We start from the raw sequence: 22,565 nt of genomic DNA on the forward strand, positions 1-22,565 counted from the left end.
CTGAAATGGTTGGCTGTATATTTAAAGCATTTGACCCCCGTAGGCATCCATAAATGAAGGTAAATTAAATGAAGTGGTACATGGGTCTGGAGCTAGTGGGAAGACATTTGCATGGCCTGGAACCCACTATGTATCAGTGTGTGAGTGTGTGTGTCTGTGTGAGTGTGTATGTAGTTATGTATGTATGACTTGTGTATGTGTGTGCTCATATGTGTGAGCGTGTGTGTGTCTGTGTGAGTGTGTGTGTACTCGTGTGTGTAGTCATATGTGTGTATGTGTGTGTTTTCATGTGTGTGGGTGTGTATGCTCATATTTGTGTGTGTATACTCATGTGTGTACTTGTGTGTGTGGGTGTTGAGTGTAGTCATGTGTGTGTTGTCATATGTGTATGAGTGTGTGAGTCTGTGTGTATATTCATGTTTGAGTGTGTGTACACTCATGTGTGTGTCAGTGTCTGTATGTCTGTGTGAGTGTGTGTGTACTTATAGGTATGAACGTAAGTGTTTATGTGTGAGTATATGTATACGCATGTGTGTGAGAGTATGAGAGTATGTATGAGTGTGTGTGTGTGTGTGTGTGTGTGTGTGTGTGTGTGTACACACTTCCATGCGCCTGTGCCATGGAATGTGTGTTGAGGTCAGAGGACCACTGGCAGGAGTCAGTTCTCTCTTTCCACTACCTGATTCCTAGGACTTAAATTCAGTTCACCAGGCTCGATGGCAAATGCTGTTGCCCCATGGAGCCATACTGCTGGCCCTGAATCTCTTTTTAAGGCTGGACATGCCTTGCCAAACTGCTCAATTTCAAGCATTTCTTTTTCGTGTTTAAGTCAGGGCTTGGAAGTGCAGAAGTCTTGGCATTGGGTTTTAGAGGCCATCTGACAGCCTTGAGGCCACTTCATCTCTCTCCACCTCAACTTCCTCCTCTGTGAACAGAAGGTTCTCACATCACAGACTTTATCGGCTGCCCCAAGGTATCAGCGTGGTCCTACAGGTGTAGCAACTAACGCGTTGCTGGTGTCGGATGCTACAATGGCAGCTCATTGGCTTAGTGCTGGGGAAGGGTATGTGGTGTGTGCTTTGTGGAAAAGAGGAGCAGAAAATGCAAATGGAAGTGTAGAGCTGGATGGAGTGCATGCCTGTGAACCTACACTTGGAAGGCTGAGGCTGGAGGATTGCCATGAGTTTGAGACTGGCCTGGGATACATAGTTCCAGGACAGCCTGGGCTACAAAAGACCTTGTCTGGAAAACAAAATAAAACAAACCTAACTAGCAAAAAGCATAAAGAAATGGAAAGGAAGCAAGGAAAGTGCTGTAAAAGGACATGGTTGGCTGGGTAGCCAACAGGAAGGGGCCTTCGTCCCTTTAGTCTTTCCCCTCCCCCCCTCCTCCTCCAAGTCCCCTCTCTTCCAGCCCTGGTTGCTGACTCTAGCTGTGATTTTGGTGTGAAGGATCTAGTGAGATTAGCAGAAAAGAACTCTTCTTCTCAGTCCTTTCCCTGGCCTCCGCTGCCTCCTTACCGATATTGGCATAGGCCTCCCGGGTCTCTTCATCCATTTCCATATCCTGCAACAGCTTGCTGAACTGGTCACAGTTGATGGTGTCCATGTCTGTCTCTGCAAGGGGAAAGCCCATAGGGTGGGATGAAACCCGGTGTCTGGGTGGAGGGTGACCCATCTCCGGTTGAGGGTCAGTGCACTTAGCAAGGGCAGGGAGCTGTCCATGGTTCTGACGAGCAGCCAGTGCTTTTCTCCAGCTTGCTAACTGTCTTGTGCCCGCCAGAAGGATGGAGAAGGCCAGGAGAGGCCCCAAGGAACAAGGCCCACCTGAGTTGAGTTCGATCTCTTCCTCCCCAGCAAGGTCCATCTGGTCATAGAGGTGGTAGAGGTGTAGGGGGTCAGCATCACTGTTAAGGAGCTCCAGGTAGCTGCCCTCTGGAGACCCCAGCTCCATGGTGGCACACAGAGTATGGCCTGGGAGGAGAGAGAAGCTCAGACATGTCATTGGATGGTAGGGAAAGGCAGAGAATGAACTTCCACTGCTGCTGAGGGCTGGGGTGGGAGGAGCCCGAGGATAGGAACCAAAGGGCTCCAGACACTAGAGAAGAGTTTGAGTTCATCAGCAAGGCCTTAGGCTCTGTGGACAGGGTCCACGGAGAAGGACTGACCTTCTCTAAGTGTGTGTTTTCTAGAGCATGGGGAGGGTATGTTCCTGTGGAACCTTGAAAGGCCAAGGGTGGCTCTGTGTCATGTGACAGCTACACGGCAGCCTCCAGTCAGAGAACGCTCACCACACTGGCGAGACATCAGAGAAGGGTCTCTTTGCTCCCAGGCTAGATCCTCTCACCGGAATGCACCCACTTTCACTCATGCCCAGATCTCCTCAGGACTTCCTGATGCCTCCAGGACTATGCTTTCTGTGTTTCCACTTGCTCTGATATTGCTTCACAAATCTCTCAAATAGACTTTCTCCTCTGCCAGCAGTTCCAAAAGGGAGGCAGAGACAACCTTGCTCACCCCGTGTGAAGAAGTGTTCTCTTCAGCTGCCCAAGCCCATGGGACTCAAGCCATATGGGGATGAGGAAAGGCGCTGTCCACTGAGCCTCCCCACCCTGTAGCCATGCCAATGAGGGAGTTTCTAGATTGCTTTGATTAAGGAGGGAAGACCCATGCTAAATATGAGCTAAGCACCAGCATTCATCTCTCTCTGCTTCCTGCGTGCAGATGCAGTGTGACTATCTGTGTCACACCCCTGTCATCACACCTTTCTTACACAATGGCCTGGATTTTCAAACGGTGAGCCAAAGCCAATGCTTCCTTAAGCTGCTTTTGTCAAGTACTTTCTCACAGCAGTGAGATAAACAACTCACATGGTGTCCCACCCCAAGCCTGCAACACAAACCAGGCCCTCCTTACACACTGGGACTGTGTGTAGTCAGAACTCCCAGACAGCCTGAGTTCCTGGAAGTGGGTGTCAAGCTTCACACGTGTCACCCTCAGGCTTCCCTTAGATAACTATGTTACTGTCTCTCAGATGAAGGTCCAGGTTAGGGTAGCAGGCCGCATCCTCTGCTACTGCCATTTGAGGAATGAAGATGCACGTGACAAGGCAATTTCCTCTCCTGAGGAAAAGTCTGTGTGCATTGAGGGGGTGCCTTTTGGTGAATGGGCAGTGTTTCTAGAAGGCCTTCTGCAAACTGCCCTTCCCCAGGCTTCCACACCCATTTGAGAAGACGTCTCTGGTGCTTTCTACCATTAGCCCTTTGGGGACATTTCTGTCCCCACTACACTACAGTAGGGGGTTTGGGTTTTGTGAGGTTCCTTTTGTTTTGATTGGGTTAATGATTAGGTTGTGACCTGAAGTGCTCAATGGTTCCAAGATGTCCACAAAATGACAGCATAAAAGTCAAAGTGTTGGCAGGCAGCTCCCCTAGCTGCTGCTGTGTTTCAACATATGAAGATAATGATATTTTATGTGAATGTGTTTGTGTCTGTGCACGTGAGCAAAATGTCCACACATGTCAGAAGAGGGTGTGGTAACCCCTGTGGCTGGAGCTACCGGCAGCTGTGAGCAGCTTGATGTGGACGCTATGCTCTGGAACAGCCACAAGCACCATTAACACCTGAGACATCTTTCTAGCCCCCGTTTGTTGTGTTTTTTTTTAAACAAAACAAAACAATCTGATGCTTTTGCCAGGGTTGTAAGTTGTCAAAGCTGGGGTGTTAGCATTCCTTCTAGGCTCCACCCCACAGTTACCTAGCAACAGCCAGGTATGCCTGGCTTACTATAAAAGGGGTTGTTCCCCCCTCCTCACTCTATTACTCTCTTACTCTGCCCCTTCTCTCCCTACCCCTTTCTTCCTCTCTCCCCTCTCCTCATCCTCCCTCTCTCCATATGTTTCTGGCTCTTCTCTCTCTCCCTCCCTCCCCCGCCCCTGTCTTTCTCTACTCCCTTCCCAACTCCCCTCCCCATGTCCTAAATAAACTCTATCCCATGCTGTATCTGTCAAGTGGCTGGTACTTCAGTGGGAGGGGATGCCTCAGCATGGGTCCTCAGAGGCACCTCTCCCATCCCACCATACCTGTCTCTATCAAACATATCCCTGGGTCTTTCTCTTTTTATAAAATACAACAGCAGGGAGGGAGGTTCTGGTTCCACTCCCAGAAGGAGAAGATCTATCCCCTTAGCTCCTGGAAGGAGATAAGAATTCAGCCTGGCCAGGAAAAGGCAAGTGCCACAGACAAAGGAGGAAGTGATTCTCAGGCTGTGTCTCTTCAGAGTAGGCAGCTCAGGAAGATGCACACAGGAGGCTGGCAGAAACTGTTAGTCTCAGTGAAGACTTTCACTTCCTTCAGGGGCTTCAGGTGATCACAAGACAGAGGGAACTGAGCCGTGTAAGCAATATTGAGACACCGGGCTGGGGTGTAGCTCAATGGTAGCGAGCTTGCCTAGCGTGTGAGAGAGCTTCGGTTTCATCCCCAGTGCGCGCGCGCGCGCACACACACGCACACACGCACGCACGCACGCACGCACGCACACGCCCCCGAAAGCAGTGCTGAGGGTTTTTGGAATCTGGAAGACGATGGAAAGTCTGAGCATTTCCTTTGAAAGCAGGAAGGTTGGGAGACCTGTGTATGAGAAGCTTCACATCAGGACCATCTGGAAATACTTCTGTTAGGCCCCAGGTTACCTCTGTGAATGGCTGGTTGAAGCTTCAAAACTGGGGCTTGAATCAGATCCATGATGTCAGAGGTTTTGTTTCCCAAGCTAATGAGTGTATTAGAGTGTGTGTGCACATGTTTGCGCACGTGACCATCACAATGTTTCTATACAATATCTCCAGTTCCTGACTGTCTCATAATCATGGCTGACTTCAGCTCCTGGTTTCCACCTCCTGCCTTGAAGGCTATCTGAGGTCCTTCTGGCCTGGCCTGCTTCAGGAGATGGCTCAGAACATAGAGTCACTGGGTGCAACAGGAGTAAGATGCTTGAAGCTGGGAGGGGACTAGCCTGAGGACCACAACTGTCCTGAGACACAGGGATGGCACAGGGAACAGCAGGACTACAGCTGTGTGATGCGGGGTTCCCACCCCAGCTCACTGGGGGAAGGGGGTTAAGAGATCTGAGATGCAATCACCTCACGGTTGTCCACAGCCTACTACTGGGGGGTGGGCTGCAGCAGCCCCACGTGCCACCATTTTTGTTCTCAGTGTCACAGTACCCTCAACCATTTCCATCCCCACTCCTTAGCTCCCCTGGGCTCAGAGCAGCTAGCCAGTCTATGGGAAGACGCAATACTTAGGTAAACTGGAAATAGATTTGGCTTTGGTCCCTGGCAGCAAGGCACAGGGTTTTCCCCTCATGGAGGTGGGGCAGAAGAAGCCAGGGTAGTCCAGACATGGGGGGCAGCTGAGTTTACAAAAGTCCGGTATCATAGGATTAATCCAGCAGGGTGTGTGACTCTGGGAAAGCCCCTTTCTGTCTCCACTTCCTAGGGCTGTCATCTGTTAAATAAGAGAGTTGTAGTAGAACTTTCAAGTGACATTTTACAAGAATTCCAGATCCTTTAACGAGTGAGAAAAAGTTGTTGGCTGAAAGGGCATGGAGGAGCCCAGAACCTCTTTCTCCCTAAGAGGGGCTTCACAGGGCAGTCTAATCACACAATTGTAGCTGGGTGTGGTCATACAAATCTGAAATCACAGTTGCTCAAGATCCCAGAGCAGGAGGATCACGAATTTGAGGGCAACCTAGGCTTTGTAGTGAGACCCTGTCTCAAACGCACGGAGCAGCAGCCGCAAAACTGAGATTCCAGCCTGGCAGAAGAATCCTGCAATGTTGGCTAGAGTGGCAGCAGGAAGACTGAGGTTCAAGGCCAGTCTGGAGTTGGGTTAGGATACACAGAGCAGTTGCTCAACCTGAGGGAGGCCCTGAGTTCTGTCCCTGGGACTGCAAGACAAAAGCAAATGGAACTACTCCCCACAACTCCTCTGCACAAAAGACACCAGCCCGGCTCACAGGGTTCCAAGGTCACATCGTTTAGGAAAAGCAAGAGGAGGCTGATGGCTGCCAGAGGCTGGTAGAGACCAGAATGAACCGGTGTAGAGCTGCAGTTAACAGGGCAGTGAAACCACTGCTGCTATGGATACACATCACTACAACTTGTCCAAACTCATGGGATGCGTCCCACCAAGACAGGGCCCAAACTTTGGACTTTGAACTTCAAGTGATTACAAGGGGTTACTGCAGACTGAAGGGCAGCAGCTGAGGAGACGAAGCCTTCATGGACATAGTGAACGAGGGAAAAAAATCTGAAGCTTCTGTTAAATATTGTTGCAACCCTAAAAATATTTCTTAAAAAAAAACAAGCAAGCAAGCAAGCTAAAGAAGACCAAGGCTGGTATGATGGCTCAGTCAGTAATGTGCCTTGTAAGAGCTGAGGCCTGAGTTTGGATCCCCAGGACCCACATACAAAGCATGGCTATGTGTGTGTTATTCACAGTATTTGGGCAGGGATGCAGGCAGGGATGCAGGCGGGTCCTCAGAACTCACAGGTCAATCAGTATAGCTAATAAATGACCTCCAGATTCAGTGAGAGACCTTGCTAAAATAGTAAGATATACACATGCTACTCTCCCATTTGCATGCACATGTGTACACATAGTCACCACAACACACACACATACACACACACACAGAAATCATCATCATCATCATCATCATCATCAACAACAACAACAACAACAATAACAACTACAACAACATGGTTAAGAGCCTATAGTCCCAGCCCTTGGGGAGACAGAGATAGACAGACAGTCCCTGGAACCTACTGGCAGCTACCTAGCCTTATCAGTGAGACCAAGATTCTAGCAAGAGACACTATTGCAAAAATGAAGGTTGATAGCACCTGAGGAGTGACACTCAAGATTGATCTCTGCCACACGTACGAGCACATGTGTACACACATTTTTTAAAAAGAAAAGTGAAAAGAAAAAAGAAGAGAAGGAGGAAAGAAGAAAGAATGAAAGGAGAAGGAAGAAAAGGAGAGAAAGAAAAAGGAAGAAGGAAGAAGAGAAAGAGGAGAGACAGAATAAACAGATAGATGATAGATAGATAGAGGATAGATAATAGATAGATAGATAGATAGATAGATAGATAGATAGATAGATAGATAGATGATGGATGGACGGACGGATAGACAGACAGTAAATAAACACACAAATACACACCACCACCAATTCACACAGCAGCTGAAGTGCAGCCCAGTGTGCTCTGACTTGATGTAGTCAGCCTGTGTGGATGTCACCCTACAGGACAGGACTGGCCGACCAGCAGCATGTGGTTCCCTATAGTTCTCTCTGGGAATAACTAAAGCCACACCACTTCAGATGATGTCTTTCAGAATTCATGTGCCGATCGCCCAAACTTAGCTTGCTGGCACTCAGAGGTGGAGAAAGTAAGGTTAGAAGAGGTCACTAGGGTGGTGTCTTTGAGCCGGGTTAGCAGATTTCTCAAAAGAGGAACTGCCCTGAGCGGTACACAGACTCCATCTTGCCACATGACACGCTGTCGCGCTAAAATGCACCAGGAAGACCCCTGACAGATTTCCAATCCTACTCCACCTTCCCAGCGTTCAGACTTTAAGGTTAACTTAGCTCCACCCAACTGTGACACCAGGAGTGGCTGACCTGTGCAGAGCCCACACAGGGCACAAAGGTCCTGTTATCTCTAACGTGAGATGGTGCTGAGAGTCAGCTCTAAGGCTCCTTGGGGATTGGCTATGATCTACATGGTGACCTCACTACAGCTGAGCTCTCCATCCATCCAGGTCTGCCTCTGTCCCCCAGAGCACCTTGCTCTGAGCTCAGTCCCCCTCCAGAGCACCTTGCTCTGAGCTCAGCCCCCCTCCAGAGCACCTTGCTCTGAGCTCAGCCCCCCTCCAGAGCACCTTGCTCTGAGCTCAGCCCCCCTCCAGAGCACCTTGCTCTGAGCTCAGCCCCCCTCCAGAGCACCTTGCTCTGAGCTCAGCCCCCCTCCAGAGCACCTTGCTCTGAGCTCAGCCCCCCTCCAGAGCACCTTGCTCTGAGCTCAGCCCCCCTCCAGAGCACCTTGCTCTGAGCTCAGTCCCCCTCCAGAGCACCTTGCTCTGAGCTCAGTCCCCCTCCAGAGCACCTTGCTCTGAGCTCACCCCCCCCCATAGCACCTCACTCTAAGCTCAGCACCCCCCCCTCCAGAACACCTCACTCTGAGCTCAGTGCTGGGTTCACCTCTGATAATTTTTTAAATATTTTTTTCCAAATATGATCTGCAAATCATATGGAATCCCACAAGACACCACCGTGGCTACTCTAGAAGCCTCCATCTGTGCTCTGAGCCCTGAATGGAAACACCCACTGAGCTACAACTTGGAAGATCTCGGTCCAAAAATGGGACAAATGCAGCCTTCACGGGTGCTGGTCCATGGCGGGCGTCTGGGGTCTGGCACAGGAGGAGGAGGTGCAGTCAGAGCAGAGCGTCCGTGCCTTGTCGTGACAAGAGCCCTTTCCCAGCTCGAGGCAGCCCAAGTCTAAGCATCCCTGAGGCGGTTGGTCAGCAGCTTGGAAAGAAAATGCAGCTTGCTTTTTCTTAGAAAGAAACCCAAGCCAGATGCTGAGCAGAGAGAGGCTGAGCACTGTAGCAAAGCAGAGTCCAAAGCTCTCAAGTCGGATGTGGACTAGGAGTGGTCCTACTTTCAGGGAGCTTGTGGAGACCCAAGGATGTCGGGGAAGGGCTCTAACAAGCCTGAGCATGGCTAACATGGCGCCGGCAGGTCTGGCCTTCCCTGATCCCCTCTTTCTTGTTGAACCATTACATTCCTAAAGAGATCCACCAAAGTCCATCTCCTTATTTGACCACTTCCTTGTGCCTAACTTGGCTGACCACCAAGGTCCAGCAATCAAAGTGCATTATTTGGTTACATGGACTAATAAACCCAACCAAGGCTTAGCCGACACAGACTTCCCCTTTTTCTCCTTCAAAACTACTTCTACAGTGACTCCTCCCCCGCTGCCACTGCCTGTCTCTCCCTGCATGTAAGTCTGCTTCGTGCTGAGTGCAGGGATCATGCATGGGACATGCCTAGCACAGGGTCTGCAGCCGAGCCCAGGATCTTCACTTTCTGTGATTTTTGTCATTTAACAGTTTTTGTTTTGTTTTGTTTTGTTTTAAAAGACAGGGTCAGGCTATGCTCTATGCCAGTCTAGTCTAGAATTCAGTCATCCTCCTGCCTCAGCCTACCGAGTGCCAGATTACTGGTGTGCCCTGACATACCTGGCACCTGGTGTGGTGCTTTCTCTGGTGGTTAGCGGAATCCTCTTTGGGCTTTGATGCCTGACAAGTCTGAGAGCATCATCCCAGAGACTTGTCACTGCTTTCCTGTCATTTAATATGCGTCTCTCCCTCTCAGGGTGTAATTACTGTTAGCATTTCTTCTAGGCTCTGCCCCACAGTTGCCTGGCAACAGCCAGGTATGACTGACTCACTATAAAAGGGGCTGCTTGTCCCCTCCTCAGTCTCTTACCCTCTTCCCTCTCTGCCCCTTCTCTCCCCATTCCCTCCCTTCTCTCTCCAAGTGTTCATGGCTGGCCTCGCCTCCTCTGTTCCCTCTCCCCATGCCCTAAATACACTCTATTCTATACTACACCCATCTGGCTGGTCGCTCAGGAGGAAGGAATGAATGCCTCAACAAGGACCTGCAGAGGTACCCCCTCCACCTCACCATACCTTGTCTCTACCAAACATATCCCTGGCTTCCTTTTCTTCTCTATAAAACACAATAATTACTGAATCCCCAACCCTTGCCCTTGTGATGGGGTTAGGGAATCTAGAGTCCTGTGCGCACCAGACAAGACTTGTATCACTAAGCTAAGTCCCTAAGGCTTTGGGTTTCGTGTTTGACTTCCTTGGGGGTACTTTCGTTTTGCTTCTGAGATAGCGTCTCCTCGTGCTGCCCGGGCTGGCCTGGGACTTGATCCCCTTGCTTCAACCTCTCAAGCCCTGGCTATCAGAGTGCACTGACTGCACCTGGCAGTGCTCCACATTTGAACCCAGCGTCCCCCACTGTGCTCCTCACCTCACACTTGCCCCCTACTGATGCTGAGTAACAGTGAGGCTGGGGCTGAAGAGACTGCTGAGTGGTTAGGGGCACTTTCTCCTCCTGCAGAGAGCAAGTTCGGATCCCAGCACCCACATCGCTCACAGCTCTCTGAAACTCCAGCTGCAGAGCATGGAATGCCTCTGACCTCTGCAGCCACCTACAGTCACATGCTCGTGCCCACATGTACACACACCTACACATAATTAAAACTTATTAAATTTTAAAAGGGGGAAGTCTTTATTTCCAAGGTCACATGTCTATCCCCTGGACAAGCAGGCTGCACTGTTTAGCTTGCCTGGATCCTCCATAGTTCTGATTCTGCAACATTCCCCACATTCTGTTGTGTTTTCCATACTTCTCCTCAGCTGGAAACCTCAGAGGCAGACCGGACGCTTCTCCCACTCTTCTGGGTTCCTTCTTGAAAGTTTCTCCGCAGCCTTCTTTGGCTGTTGACTCCAAGTGTGGCCTGTCCTTTCCTGGATTTCTCTACAGCTCCATCTTTCTTTCCTCTATCACCTGGTCTGCCTGGACCTCATTTAATTACCTCAGTATAGTCTGTGTACTAATATTTTGAAGAAGCAGAAATGTGGGTTTTTTTGTTTGGGATATTTATTATTATTGTAGTTGTAATGGTAGTAGTAGTAGTATTTTGAAATATGGTTTCACTATTTAATCTTGGCTGGCCTAGAACTCACTAGATAGACCAGGCTAGCCTTGAGCTCTCAGCGATACACCTGTCTCTGCTACCCAATGGGATTAAAGGCATGAGCCACTCACTATACCAGGTTGTTGGGGGGGGGTCTTTATTAGTTTGTTTAAGTAAGGGTCTCAATGAGCCTCCTGTGTGCTGGGTTACAAATGTGTGTGGCTCAAGTGTGCTGATTTTACAAGAAAGCTACTTGGTGACAGAGATGACTCAGTCAGTAAAGGGGATCTCCACAACCCACACCCTGGAAGGAGAGAATTGACTCCCACAGGATGTCCTGTGACTGCACAGGTATGCCATGGTTTTAGTCCCCCCCTTCACCCTACACAACCAAACAAATCAGCAAAGGTAAAAATAAATAAATGAAAGAAATCTAACTGGGTATGGTGGCTCACACCCGTAACCCCAGCACGCCAGAGGTGGAGGTAGAAGATGGCAGTGGACACGAAGCCATTTGTGGTTCGAAAGAAAGAAATAGCTATTTTCTTTTCCCTTCCTCCTCTTCCTCTTCTTCTTTTTCCTCTTCTTCTTCCTCCTTCTCCTCTTCCTCTTCTTTTCAGGAATACATTTTTTAAATCAAAAGCAAGTAGCCGAACACATTACTTGACAACGATATTTAAAGGTAGCAACATAATCCATAGACTGCTGGGCATGGCGGTGTACACTTGTAATGTTGGCACTTTGGTGAGGCAGAGGCAGGAGATTGCCAGCTTGGGGTACGGGGAACCTGATATCCCAAGGTCTCAAAATTATAACCCAAACAACTACAAACACAACAACAACAAACCAAGAATCAGTTCACAGACTGAAACAAGCTGAGCGCCAGCAACGGTGCCTGGGAACGCGACACATGGCCTCCCTGTTAGAACATTCCCTGCCGTGTGTTCAGACTGGGGGTGCAGCAGGGATGAACCCTGGACTGTGCTAACAGAGGAAGCCAGACACAGGAGGCCAGCACCGAACAGTTGCACTTACAAACCACTTAGAGCAGTCAGAATCGGGGAACTAGGTAGTACAGTGGAAGTCACCAGGAAGTTCAGAGTCCAGAGTTTCCATCTTGGAAGGTGGAAAGTTCTAGAAAGAGATGCACGATGGTTCCAGAACACTATGAGCATGCTCAATAGTAAATGTACGCTGCATATTTTCATCATGATTTTATGAGATCACTCTCTATTACTGCCTTGAATGGCCAGGGAACAATGATGCCGCCGCCTGCCAACAAAGCAAAATAATATCTCTGTCCCCTTAGACTATCTTTGCTGTACTGCCAAGTTTCCTTTCAACGGCTGGCTCAGAACCCACCAGCATTCATGGAAATTCACATCAGCTACCCAAGCAGCAGACATGGTTCTCTGGAGATCTGGGTTCAAATCCTGACTAAGCTCAACCAGCTTGCTATATGGCCTTTGGCAAAACAAAATCAAACATAAACATATTAATCGGTAAGTGTTATATATCATTATAGGCTATGTGAATATAAGATATTATATAATACTTGATTGTACGTATAAAGCAGATTGACATATGTGGATATATTAACAAGCCTTTAGAAACAGTAACGCAGACCACTTCTCTCAGTTTCCGCAGATCAGTAAAGAGGTGGCATACATTAGTGCCTCTCCTTGAAGCTAACAAGAATCACAGGGGAGTGGTGGTTTAACCAGGTTCCCGGACTCTGCACTCAGGGAGCATGTGGAGGACAGAGAAGTGAGGCTTGGCACCCAGGCCTTCCGGAGATCGTGGGGGAGGGACCTGGTATTGGCGAACAGGGCCTGTGCGGAGCTCAGACCCCTTGAGTGGGTCTGAGGACCCTGTGGCCCTGGGACCTGTCATCAACAGTCTCTCAGATTTCCAAAACTTGTTCAGTCACCTCTGGAGGCTCCTCTTCACCCGCATACAGGGAAAGCAGGTTTGGTAGTCAGAAGGGGACGCTCCTTGGCTACACCCGGCTACAGAGGAGGAAAAAACCCCATTTTCTTAATCTGCCCGAAAAGTTGTATTTATTTTATTTGGAAACACAGAGTTAAGGCTTTGTTCGGAAGTGAGGAACTCCAAACATTGAGAGGAAGAGGGCCACGCTGTGGGGGTATAGGTGCGTGAGGCCTGGGATGGAGAAAGAAGCTGTAGGACTCTGAGGAGGAGGGTACACGCATAGGGTACCATTCAACACTAGGCACAGTGGCTACAGCTCTCAGTGTCTGGGTCCCCAGGAAAGCTCTACCCACCTGCTTTCAGCACTCAGCAACTCTCCTTAAAGGATGCGACAAAGTAAGGTGGATGCCTCCCCCTAGATGGTCAAATAAGTGCACCCTATGCTGTCTCTCCGCCAAGTCCTCACAAGAAGAACCCTGTACCCAGATTCCAGAGGTGGTCTGTCCCAACTCGCTATTGAAGTTCTAGTAAAGGTGGCCCCTGGTCCAAGGTTCCTGTGCTCTCAGTAAATGTTGCAGATTGATAGCGTGCACGCCTGCCAACCCCTCCCTCCCCCCAATCCTCCGTTTGAGTCCCAGAACAGCAGACACTACTGCAAGGCTGTCCCTGCTACCTGCCTTCACTACTAGCTCTGCTCATAGCCTCGGAGTTCTGGCTCCCAGCTACCTGCTCCCAGGTCCTGCATACAGTCAGTCCAGGATCCAAGCAGCCTCTCTACCTCCTGTGCACCCATCCAGCCTTTTCCAGCTCCCGCTGTCTGACCTCGGCAAACAGTCGCCAGTCTCAGAGCCTCGGATTAACTTTAGCGGCTGCAAAGGGGATCTTGGAGACACCTACCGCGGCTGGGTCCCCGCGCTCCTCAGTGCTGCCGGTAGTCTCCCTGCCGCTAGCTCTGTGGCTCCTAGGAGCTTGGGGCGGGCAGTCTCCTGGCAGCTACCTCACAAATAGGGAGTATCGGTGGCGCCTTTTCCCCCTTTCACTTTCTATCTATACCTTCAGGAATATCGGTGGCGCCTTTTCCCCCTTTCACTTTCTATCTATACCTTCAGTTTTGGGCCAAAGACAGAGCTAAGGAGGAACCCCTCCTCCCAGAAAAGTGATATCCACCGCGCGTGCTTTCTCGGAAGCTTCCACCCACATGCAACCCAAGTTTGCTTGGACTGAGTGTTCCCAGAGGGTCCCTCCCTCCACGCAGATCTATCTCACTTAGACCAGTCCCTGCTCAGGAGGAGAGGACTGCGAATTTGAGTAGAACTGATTTCCAAGGCAGGTGCTTGGTTTGCAAGCCACCCCATCTATACCCCTCGTGGCCCTCTTTTTCACTCTAGCTCAGCCCAACCACAAAGAGAGGCAAGCTGCCTGCCCTTGAGGCATTTCGACCTGAGATCTGCCAGCAACGCTCTTAGACGCCCTGCTTCCCCAGGACATAGGTCCTTTCTAAAGCCCAGATTTCCTTATCTGCAGCTGAGGTACTGAGTCAAGTTTGCCTCTGACCTCTCTCTCTCCCACCCAGGACCTCCAGCTGCACGGCCATGGAGCTGAGCTGGGACACTTGTCACCATGATTTAGGCGGCATACTTCAGATAGTCTGAGAAAAGGGATCCCGCCCCTTTTAACCAACATTCCACTGGGTATCTCAGATGACAGGAGTTACTTACAGTACCAGATGTTGTTGAACCCTTGATTCTCTCCGTTACCCTACTACACATCCCCCCTGAACCCACTATGTGCTGGCTGAGGAAAACTGAAACCAAGAGGCTGGTAGTGGTTCAAAGGCACAACACAGATGCAGCCAGGAGTGTAGCTAGGTGGTAAGGCCACCGCACTGTCTTCAAAGCAAGTGCCACACCAAACACCGCCTGTACCCTCTCTTAAAAACCATTCAGAGACTAGAGAGAGGAGAATCTGGCAGAGACTCTTTGCTTACTTTATACACTGCAGGCTTGATTACAGTTTGGGAGTGCCAAGCTTCCCAGGGATGGAATGGAGGTCTCCTATAGAGGTACCCCTCAGTTTACCCAAAGACAGATCTAGGCTTGAGGTGTAGCTCGAGGGCAGAGAGCTTGTCGGGCATGCGCAAGGTTCTAGGTTCAATCCCTTTAGGGAAGAGGAGAAAGAAGAAGAGGAGGAGATGATACCCCCAAAACCTTGGTGTGGCTGAGAGCTGCCAGCAGGGGCCCCTGGAAGTCTGAGTGCAGATTCCACCTCTGCTAGGAATGGCGGAACCACCCAAGACCTCGGCATGCTTATGAAAGCTCCAGTCTTAACCATTGTCTCCAGTCAACCCTTTACCTTGCAGGTAAGACCCAGAAGGGCCGGGAACCTGGCAGCGCATGATGTAAAGAGAGGAGTGATGCAGCAGTGTCTGTGGTCCAGCTGGTGTGCCAAATGTCTCCAAGACGGTCCTCAGATGCCCAGGTGGGAAGCAGGCAGCCTCATGCCTCACATGCCTCCTATACCAGTTAGGAGCCTACCAAGCCCAGTTAGCATGCAAAGAAGGCAAGCAAGGGACCAACTGAAAATTCTCCACAGCGATGGAGCCCAAACAGCTCATATCCTGTATTTGGGTACCCTCTAATTTGCCCATGCTCCCTTAGCTACCACAGCTTCTTATGGTAATTTCGGTTCCTTTTTGTGGGCCAAATTGGGTGACCACAGAATGCTGCACCTCAGCTGAGACACTGAAATGGTAATTGCAGTGGACACACAGTCTTCTGCAGCACAGGGCCCGCACCAGACTCCAATGGATGACCCTAAGATAACGAAGAACTGTTGAGGACGGGACTAGCTCTAGCTTCTGCCCACAGCACACTGCTTTGAACTTCTCTAGATAGACCATGGTCGTTCATGCTAACATGATGTGCTAAACCCCAAGTCTCACCCAGAGTGATGACGCTAATTCAGTAACCCAAGAGCTAGCTGGTTTAGGCTAGCTGTGGTAATAGGCGACACTGACTAAGGGAGAGAGTGAGTACCTCTCCACCCTGCCCGTCCTTCCAGTGACATCAGTGGGCAAGCTTTAGCTGGAGCTCATCTGTTGTTAATGCCTCTCTAACGACCAGCCGTATCTGACTTGAACCGAATAACACAGCTCTAATAGACCTTTGAAAATCACGCGCTGGGGCTGCGGCTGTAGCTTGGTTGTTAGAGTCCATGTCTAACCTGACAAGACCCTGGGTTTAATCTCCAGCACCACACGAACAGGATGTGGAAGCAATTCAATCAAAACTTTAGGGTCCCCCTCAGTGCTGTAGAGAATCGGAGACCAGCCTGACTACCTAAGACGCTGTGTGGAAACAAACAAATGATACTATTTGGGCACTTTCCCCTCCTTGTGGCGGGAAATAAAACTTTCTTTGAAAATGATTTGCACATGAGTTTGGGAAGACAGGTCAAGTAAATGCTAGTGTGGGTGGTATATAGATAAGTGAGGACTGTGAGGTTGATGGTGAAGAAGGTGGATTCTGGGGGCCAGCCCAGGAGATAAAGGGTGGTTTGGCTGCTCCCAGCAGGTACAATAGCATAGACCCATCTGAGTCTTTGCTTCCCTGTGGGGAAAATATGTGTAGTAACTGTCTCTGTACAGTGACCATTTTAAAGTCATCATCACCACTTGCAAAAGTCCCAAGAAGGAAGTAGACAAACGAGAAACGCTAGGAGTCAATCTGAAACAGTCCGTTTGGCGAGAAAACACAGTAGTAAAAATCACACGATTGCCCCAGTCCTGTCCTCATGACAGCATGACACCGTGACATGCTGACATCTACTGCTCTGCTCTCCTGAGACACATGGAGACTCCTTCTTGTTTTTACTGGCAGACAGTTCTGATGGACCCAACTGCCCTAGACTCGCATCACTGAGAAGGGTCTGTGTTACAATGGCGGTTCAGCCTGAATACACCTGGCTGGCAACAGCACTTCTTACCTGTGATGTTACCTGGTCTCCCCACATCCTTTCTGAAAGCCCTAGACCCATTTCCACAAGAACTAAGTAGAAGGTTCTCAGGTCTGTGCAGATGATTTCCAAACAGGACGGTCATAGGTGCCTTATGTGCTCAGCAAGCACCAAGTGCAGCCCAGAAGGACGACGCCAGAGATGCCGGGCTATGGACCCATCTGAGGCCGGTGGAGGTGGGAAATATGCGGAAGGATACAGGATCGCTTAGGCAGAAAGTTATTGCCTGGGATGAAGGGAACGGAGATGAGGGGTGGGAGGGAGGTCACGCTAACGCTGGGCTCTCTCCCTTAAAGCAGCTATGTGGGAGCTGGGAAGATGCTCCACTGGCAAGGTGTTTGCTGTGCAAACATGAGGACCTGCGCTCAGATCCCAGCATGTGAAAAACTGTCACGGTGTCCCGCACCTGTGATCTAGAGCTGGAGGATCCCTGGGCGTGTTGGCCTCAGTCTTGAACAGTCAGCAAGCTCCAAGGCTGGTGAGAATCTCTGTCTCAAAAGGTTAAAAAAAGATTAAGGAAGACATCGGGGTGGTCTCTATACACAGACATACACATGTGCATGCACACATGCCACCCCAAACATGTACAGATGTACAAACATGTACAACCCACCACCCCAGGACACACACACACACACACACACACACACACACACACACACACGATTCTGGAATTGTCTGAAAAAATGTTAGGCATCAGTGTTTTGGTGATCAAGGCTGACTTGAGTCCCAGGTGCTATAAGTGGCTTGCATCATGGTTTTTGCTAAGCACACAATTCCCAGTGGAGGCTAAATAAGTGACCAAGGAAAGGGGGATAAGAAAAGGAGATAAAAAGTGAAGGGTAAGTGACTAGATAGGATATAAGTGGTAGGTGAAAATGTAGCCTCTAGGTGGAGGGTGCATGGGTGCCCTGGTGGACAGGTAGGTAGCTAAGGCACTATATAACTATACACAGATGAGTGAACAGACAGAAAAACAGATGAGGGGCAAGGCAATATGGGTCATAAATGGATTAGTGGAGCAATAGATTATAGTAGGTGGGGGGCTGAGGAAGGTGTGCTGGAGGGACACAGAAAGTGGCCAGGAGGTGACTAGAAAGAAGTGTGGACGATAAATATGACACCAGGGGCCCCATCCACTCAAGGCAATAGCAACAGAATAAGAAATGGTCCCTGGCTGAGACAGGCGCCAAGTTCTGGGGGAAGAGGATACATGGCAGACTGGCTGGGAAGAGTCTCTGTGAAGTGCTAGGCACTTCTTTTGGGACTCCTGGAAGTGAAAGGGCCACAGGCTAACTGCTGGGAGGCAGGCTGAGCTGAGTCTTCTCTGAAGCCTACCCATTTCCAGGAGGCTAGAAGCAGGGCAGGAACTGGGATAGACACAAGGGAGAGGAAGGAGTCTGGGGGAGGGAGGAAGCCAGGATCTACAGTTCCCTCATCCGAATGAGGAAGGAAGCTGGTAGTGATGTCCCTTTCCAATAAATCAGACGGCATCCTAGAGGGAGCCTTTATGCTGTGGGCTACAGAATAGAATTCACATGAAGGAACCCCAGTGGCACAAAACAGAGTGTAGTATCACAGTACTAGTACTCAGAGCAGAGTCGAGCACAATCAGAAAGCAGCCTGGGATCAGGAGCTTGGAAGGGATGTCCTACAGCCCAGAGAAAGGAGATCAAAGACCTAGCCCACAGACAAAACCTGAGGTTGGAGCCGCCCTCTCCTGTTCACACCAGACCATGGTCACCTAAAACACCAGCCTTGGTGCCTCTGAGTCGGAAGCAGCCTCATGTGACAGAATGTTTAGGCCTCACACAGGATGCTGCTGTTCCCAAACCCACACAGCAGTGACTCGGCGACTATCGTTGCCGTTAGTTACAGTTAGTTCTTCATCAGGACCCTTCCGGGCTCTGTCTTCCCTGGCCTGTGACCACCCTTGCAGGGGCTGTCATCTCTGGACGGGTGACTTCCATCTCAGGGTCTGCTCTGATTTATCATCGAGCCCACTGACTTCCCTCAGGATGGGGTCATGAACTCCAGACTCACTGGAGCCGTAAGGCACTACGTGCACACAAGCTGCTCTATGTAGATCAGAGCCGGTCTGTAAATTACCAACTTGTATGAACACAAAACCGTTCAAAGAAGATACTGCCATCACAGAAACCTTCAGAGGCAGGTGCACCAGGAGTAACACCATACTTAGCTATAACAGCTAATTGCCTAAAATACTTATTTCTTTGACCAAGAAAATTCCCCCTCAGTTCTATCTGACTAAAAGCAAAAACATGTACAGGTCAAGATGTTCAGGGGAAAATTTAAAATGATACTTCAAATACACATTAATAGCTTTATGCTCATACAAGTTGGTATTTGCTGATGTGCCTGTACAGTATTTTGTATACCACTGTCATGGTCCAACCTACTTCTTTTATTGGCACTCTGTGTAGCATACTGAATCTATATCTATATCTATATCTATATCTATATCTATATCTATATCTATATCTATATCTATATCTATATCTATATCTATATCTATATCTATATCTATATCTATATCTATATATGAGACATATCATGATTAAAACAACCTTGCGTCTGCGTGAAGCATCTTCCCAAACAATAAGCAACACACAACACACACAAATAAATTATATGGAGAGTGAAAAAAATGCCAGCCTAGACAAAGGCTTGGTGTGCGCGTGTGTGCGTGCATGCATGTGTGTGCGCACGTGCATGCGTGTGAGTGTGTGTGTGCATGCATGCATGTGTGCACGTGTGCGTGAGTGTGTGTGTGTGTACATGCATGTGTGCGTGTGTGCGTGTGTGTAGGAGTCAAGCCACAGTCTGGGGCAGAGCTGACCTGGAGGGCAAGAAGAGGGAGCACAGGCATTCTGCTCCTGTCTCCCAGCCCCAGAAGATCACACCCTGAAGTTACTTCCACTTTCTGAAGTCACGTGAGATCCAAAACAAAATATTACACCCCAAGGGAGGAAATGGAATAATAATAAAAAGGGGAACCAGTGTAGTCAGAACAAAGAGGGGCCGAGGTTCAGGCAGCAGCTAAGGGAGGGAGCTTCCCCTGGTGGATGTCCAGATATAGAGGAAGCGTCTCACTGCTCCCCCAGGTGTACTGATGTCCCAGTAGAACCACACTGGTTGCTTGCACCCTGATGGAAATCCAGTGAGATGGTGCCCATGTTAAGAGGGAGACAATAAGAGCTGTATTCAGGAGAGAAGAGATACCAGCAATCTGAGAATTTATACACAAGAGCAGCCAAGTCATTGCTGTAATTAATGCATATGTCTTAGCAGAAACATGGGCGAGTCCAGCATTGTCTAGTGCATGGCCATCAAAAGAGATTGACCATCCCCTGGCTTGTCTGCCTTCCAAACTGGTCTCTGCCACTTCCTACCCTGAGACGTCTAGCTAGTCTCCACTTTGTGCATTAGGTGAAGGACACATGCATTCAAAGGGCTGGGATGGGTGGGAGACCAGGCAGGGGGTGCTGCTGTGTGTGACTGTAGGGAGTACTTTCTGTTTCCACGTTGACTGCACCAACAGGGATGGAATCTGTGACCCCAGTACCAGAACAGCACACATGGAAGACAGAACCTCTGACTTCAGGGAGCATCTCTTTGTCCCTGAGGAGGAAGTCAGCTGTGCTGGAGGAGGGAGAGGTGGGAGCAGAGATGTCAGCACTGACTTTTCTCCTGACTTGAGAAACAGCAGGCCGGGATGGAGGCTCAGCAGTGAGCACGTGCTTGGCACACACAAAGCCCTGGCTTCCATACTCAGCACTCAGGGGAGTGAACAAGACAACATATTCGATTGTTAACAGTAGTACCCTTCAAACCAAGACACCAGGACAGGTGAGGTGACCCAGTGGGTAAAGCTGCTGACCACCTGTGTTCAAACCTGGAACCCACATGAAAGGAGAACCAACTCCAAGTTGTCCCTCCACACATACGCTATAACTCCCTCACAAAGAAATAAATGCAATAAAAAATTAAGACACTCATTCTTTTGCCTTGGGGCCTGGGTCTATTTCTCCACGTCTCTGTTTCTGTTTCTGTCTCTGTCTCTGTCTCTGTCTGTTTCTGTCTGTTTTCATTCTTTTGCCTTCTGGTTCTTATATTTCTTCTCTCCTTTCCTCTTGGTTCACCTGGCATCTCTGGTTTTTTTCCTCTATCCTGGCATGTCTGGTTTTTTGTTGGTCTCTCTCTCTCTCTCTCTCTCTCTCTCTCTCTCTCTCTCTCTCTCTTTCTCTCTCTCTCTCTCTCACACACACACACATACTCTCACACACACACTCTCAAACACACACACTCACACATACATACACACACACTCACACACAGAGTTGCACACTCCTCTCTCTCTCTCCCTCTCTCTCTCTCTCACACACACACACATACACACATATACACATACACACACACACTCACACACAGAATTGCGCACTCTTCTCTCTCTCACACACACTCTCTCACACACACACACTCACACACACATACACACATACATACACACATACTCACACACAGAGTTGCACACTCCTCTCTCTCTCACACACACATATACACATACACACACACTCACACACAGAATTGCACACTCCTCTCTCTCTCATACTCTCTCACACACACAGAATTGCACACTCCTCTCTCTCACACACACAGAATTGCACACTCCTCTTTGTCTCTCACACACACTCTCTCACACACACTCACACACAGAGTTGCACACTCCTCTCTCTCACACACACACACACACTCGAGCGTGCGCGCGCGCGCGCTCTGCCCTCTGATCTCCAGCTCTTTAGCCCCTCATTGCCATGAGTCCTCCTTTCTCTACATTTTTTTTCCTTACAGGGTTTCTTTCATGTATCCCTGGCTGTTCTCACTATACAGTCAAGGATGAGCTTGAATTTGTAATTCTCAGATTCCATCCCCAAGTCCTGAGATTATGAATTTGAACTACCACTTCCCATTTCAGCAACGCTGAGATCAAACCCAGCACTCTGTGATCCAAGACAAGCACATCCCAACTGTGCTACGTTCCCAGATACAGTTTCTCTATTTTTGACACGAAGTGACTAATTGTATCTCTTCCTGGATTTCCAGTAGACAGTGTTTCTGTTGGAAGCAGAAGTTCCCCTGTCCACCTTGGAGTCCATTTTGATGGACTTTAGGCATGGACTAAGCAGGTTGTCTAAGGATGCCCTGAGGATGCTCTGATCAGTGTGGGAAGCATGCTATATGCGTGCAGCACCCAGCCACCTAAGTTTTCCAAAAACTCACCCTGTATCCTTTACACAGATTTTCCTTTCAGAGAGAGGACACCTTAGGGCTGCTCACACATCACTGCTTGACTCAAAGGGATGCCAGCTTACCTCCATGGTCCCTGCAGTTGGGGCCCCTCTCTACCTCAGGGACCTGCAGCCTGTTGCAAACCCAGCTCACAAACGCCAAGTCCAGGTCCCCTTTCTCCAGCAAGGTGAGGGAAATCTTCCGGGCCAGAGCCTCACCATCAGGCTCATGAAGCAGGGCACAATGGTATTCCCGTGAGAGCAGCTCTTCTTCCAGCAAGCCATCCAGGAGGGCCCGCACCTGCCTGGGCTGCTGACTGGACAGCAGTGTCTGCACCTGGGCCAGGATGGCCTGGAAGTGGTTCATGGCAGTGCTCTGAGGCAGGCCAGCCGCCTCTCATCCAGTCTCGCAGAATCCAAAACATGAAGTGAGACCCAGGAACCTCTGCTGTTCGTGTAGCCTTTTCCTTCTTAGGAATGTTTCCTCATTCGTGTGCAAGCCAGGGTGCCTGAGGAGCGGAAATGGCTTCAG

The 22,565-nt window shown here is 49.6% G+C and overlaps 1 protein-coding gene across 19 annotated transcripts in view; it reads right to left on the minus strand.

The window, feature by feature from the left end:
* The window catches only part of Ciita (class II, major histocompatibility complex, transactivator), a 47,498-nt gene extending 25,016 nt beyond the window's left edge, over positions 1–22,482 (minus strand). For 5 of the 19 annotated variants that reach the window (XR_015631125.1, XM_087574763.1, XM_087574767.1 and 2 more), the window contains exons 1-3: positions 22,118–22,463; positions 1,827–1,973; positions 1,521–1,616 (exon numbers count right to left, since the gene is read on the minus strand). Coding sequence is in view for 8 of the 19 variants with exons in the window: in XM_087574758.1 (XP_087430884.1) it covers positions 1,521–1,616; positions 1,827–1,973; positions 22,118–22,400 (526 nt within the window). In the remaining 11 variants the exon portion in view is untranslated. Of the gene's footprint in view, positions 1–1,520; positions 1,617–1,826; positions 1,974–13,607; positions 13,687–15,062; positions 15,676–22,117 lie in introns of those variants that run through there. The other 14 variants (XR_015631130.1, XM_087574761.1, XM_087574759.1 and 11 more) reach the window with 10 other exon arrangements.
* Positions 22,483–22,565: the final 83 nt, after the last annotated feature.

This window comes from Rattus norvegicus, chromosome 10 (assembly GCF_021556685.1).
Source record: "Rattus norvegicus strain SHRSP/BbbUtx chromosome 10, alternate assembly SHRSP_T2T, whole genome shotgun sequence".
NCBI classification, from domain to species: Eukaryota; Metazoa; Chordata; class Mammalia; order Rodentia; family Muridae; genus Rattus; species Rattus norvegicus.